Source organism: Apium graveolens, unplaced genomic scaffold (genome assembly GCF_009905375.1).
Source record: "Apium graveolens cultivar Ventura unplaced genomic scaffold, ASM990537v1 ctg143, whole genome shotgun sequence".
Taxonomy (NCBI): Eukaryota; Viridiplantae; Streptophyta; class Magnoliopsida; order Apiales; family Apiaceae; genus Apium; species Apium graveolens.
In genome coordinates this window covers 5,410-9,317 of record NW_027417235.1, presented here as the reverse complement: position 1 = coordinate 9,317, position 3,908 = coordinate 5,410, and the positions used below count along the sequence as shown (strand labels likewise).

The 3,908-nt window shown below is 36.2% G+C and overlaps 1 protein-coding gene across 1 annotated transcript; it reads left to right on the top strand.

The window, feature by feature from the left end:
- Positions 1-359: 359 nt before the first annotated feature.
- On the top strand, positions 360-1,901 carry LOC141699862 (putative inactive receptor kinase RLK902). Its single transcript, XM_074503668.1, is given in 4 exon segments — positions 360-545; positions 653-944; positions 947-1,075; positions 1,342-1,901. Coding segments are annotated over 4 exon segments (1,167 nt in total).
- The last annotated feature ends 2,007 nt before the right edge of the window (positions 1,902-3,908 follow it).

Sequence of the window (3,908 nt, the reverse complement as noted above, 5' to 3'; positions counted from 1 at the left end):
GGCTCCCACGGCGCCTCTGGTGTGAGAATAAGAACAGGCTTTGGAGAAGATGAGGGTATATATTTATGTAATTTAGAGGCTGCTCTGTATGTGTGTCTATATGTGATGGCTGCTGTGTGTTTTGAGTGTATGAGAGTGTGTGAGTGTAAGAGAAAAATATTTTCCAACCCCTAAACCCTTCAGTCTTGGGGGTATATATAGCCCCAAGGTAGGGTTTAGGGGTAGTTACCTCTAAACCTGAGCCGTCGGATCTTGAGAGCGGAGGACGCCTGGCTTGGGCGGATTGCTTACACGTGTCCAGGGGAGGACCACCTCCAGAGTGTCCTAACAGCCTCTGACACGCGCCGTGCTTGTCTGGAATGTCGATTGTTGATAGTTTTCATAGTCACGTGCCCACGTACCCCTCCTTGGCGGGTTGTAGGGTGTGCATGTGTTTGATGGGACCCCGTGCATGGCGGTCTGAGTCCAGATCCGGATCCGGGTGGGCATTAGGTCCGGGCTCCCTGTTGGATCCGGATCCGGGTCATAGGATGGGCCCGGGCCTGGTCTCTCCATTTGATTGTTCTGGGAGAGGGGGTCTCGGTCCATCGATCGAGCCTGATATCCTTTAGATCCGAGTTGAATCCTAGCCGAGTCTCTTATACCCTATCAGGTTATTTTGATCTTTGTTAGTCTTCTATGGCTTGTATGTCGTCGTAAAAATAAGGAAGCTAGGGTTCTTAGGTCATGTCAAGAAAGTGAAGTTAATGAGAAGGCGAGAGGTGAATTGGTGTACTTTCGGGAACCAGACGTGGTCTCTGATTTGAATGATCTTTTGGGAGCTTTTTCTGAGGTGTTAGGGAAGGGTGCATTCGGGATATCGTATAAGATGACTTTAGATAATGAAGAGGTGATGGTGGTTAAGAGATTGAAAGAGGTGGAGGTAGCAGAGAAAGTATATAGGGATAGATTGAGAGGCTTGGAAGTATGGATCATGAGAATTTGGTGCCTCTGAGAGCATATTCATATGGTGTAGGCCAGAATCTGCTTGTTTCTGATTACATGCCAATGGGGAGTTTATCTGCACTTCTGCATGGTGAGAACATTCATGCAATTTTGTTTTGGTTTTCGATTTGAGTAGTGTTTTTGTACAAAAAAATTGTACAGAATGACATGACATGGCACTTGATGTGGGGCGTTTTAAATGGTGTTGTTGATGTGAGTACAGGGGGGCCATTCCAATTAATATTCACCTCATGTCATTATGTACACAATTCTGTACATCAAGCATTTTCCTTTCGATATTGTTTACATTCTGAATTTTCCTTTTACGGATTTTTTTTCAATTTTGTTTTGTTGCAGAAAACAAAGCTGCAGGCAGGACTTCCTTAAACTGGGCTGCATGAGCAGCAATTGCGCTTGGTGCTGCCCGTGGAATTGCATACATTCACTCACTAGGGCCAGCAGTTTCCCATGGAAACATTAAATCATCGAATATCCTACTTACTACCTCACACGAGGCTCGTGTGTCTGACATTGGACTTGCTGAATTGTACGGGCCTGACACCATTCCCAATCGTGGCTATCGGGCACCAGAGGTAACCAATTCTCGCAAAGTCTCTCAGAAAACAGATGTTTACAGTTTCGGGGTTCTACTACTGGAGCTCTTAACAGGCATGTTGCCTACTCATGCTTTCTTGAAAGAAAACGATGTTGATCTTCCAAGGTGGGTTGAATCTGCTGTGAGGGAAGAATGGACATCTGAGGTTTTCGATGTTGAGCTCCTTAAGTATAAACATGCCGAGGACGAGATGGTTCAGCTTTTGCAACTGGCCTTAGCTTGTTGTGATCATTGTCCTCATGAACGTCCTATACTGACCGAGGTATTGCAGAATATTGGGGAGCTTTGTGTCTCCCGTTAATAACAACCCCAAAAGACAATTAAATTTAGAAGTTTTTGTTTAATCAAATTTCAGACATATGTTTAAAATTCGAGATCATTTCGTTAATTCTTAAATTTCAAGGATTTTTCTCTTGAGTAAGTCTCTGTTCTGCATCTTCCTGTTTCTCTTTGAGTCACTCAGGGTTGTTATTCATCGGCAATATTTGTATTCTACGCGGTCCATTTGAGGTGAAACAGTGTTGATTGCCATGTTTGATGGTTACGAGTGTGCTAGTAGTCCTCCGGATTAGTTGATATGGGCGAAAACTGACCTGAATACCAGATTAACAAAAAAAACATAGACAAGAAGCAACATTTTTTTGACAGTAACTGTTGAATACAGTTAAAAGTATACATAATCATTACAAGATTCTGATTCAATGGAGTTCTGAGCCAAGCAACTAATGTGGATAGGTTTCAGGATGTAAAACCATGAAATTCCTCGTGAATACTATTGAGATTAATCCTCCATGATGCAGCTACATATTATTTACCATAGCTCAGCATTGTACCCGATCATAACCAACACAAATAGAAGGCCACCTGCGTAACCAACTTTTGCTAATGTCAAGCTTACTTCACTTGTATATATACAATCAGTTAGTTAGATAGAAGAATAACAAGACTGTCAATCAGATACACATAGAGATCGATAGATACATAGATTGTGAGTTCAATAATGGAGTTCCATTTCATCTTTAATTTTTCATACCAATTATCATTTCATTTTTACTGTTATTGTTCATTACTCAATCCGTCCCATAATATTCTTCCCGTTTTGACTTTTTGTACTGTTCATGTTAAACGATAGACTACTAATTTACGTCTAATTTATAACATCAAACATAGTCATGAGTGATTTTGTTGGATTCGTATTTATGAGTACTTTAATACAATGAAGTTGTTATATTTAATAATAATACGAAATTAAATATGTCCAATATAAATAAGAAACGTTTTTAAGGACGAGAGAGTATATTTTATCAAATCACAAATACTTAGACCTGATAATTCATTCGTGTCCCCGTTCCTTGTGCTTTGTGTCTATAGGCGAAAACGAAACTAACACACATATGGGTTAAATATGACCCGACACGGAACACCATTAAATTACAGGAACTGTTTCGTGTGTACTACTATCTATATACACAAAACGAATTGAAACCGAAATAAATGGGAAATGATACACTATATTTTTTGTTGAAGTTGACATTACATTTTCAAAATTTTAAACCAAGAGTCTAAACAGAAGCCATTATAAAAGGTACTGAAATTCACTCTACCATTAGTCAACAATTGCCTGCAAAACTACAAATATATTGCTTCTATACTCTTTATTTAAAACCATGTTTTATTGATACAGAAAATACCGAAATAACAAAGTAACAAATTTTGGTACTTATCTAAACAAATTGACTCTTATTTTATCTAAACTTTTTTTTATTAGTTAGTGTTTATCCGCGTCTATTTACTTTTAATTTGAAAATATTTTATATCAATAATTAAGTAATATTAAATAAACTATATTGAAAAAACTAATTATAAAATAATTATAAGATAATATTGAATAAAATTAAATTATCTAAAATAACAAATATTTGGTTCATGAGATTATTAAATCTATAATCTTTATTAATAAGCGAAACCATGTTTTTTTGTACTCACATAACACAGATTGACTTCTATTATCTTTAAATTTTGTTCTTTTATTAGTTAATATTCATCCAAACGTATATTTACTTTTAATTTGAAAAATATTTTTTTATCAATACTTAAGTAATATTTAATAAACTATATTGAAAAAGGTAATTAAAAATAATTATCAAATAATATTAATTAATATTAAATTATATAAAATAACAATATTTTGTTCATAAGATAATTATACAATTCATTTCACACAAACAAAACTAATATTATAGATATTTATAACTAGTAAAATAATGCAGAATTAAAATTATTATGAAAAATTTCATAGATGATTTGA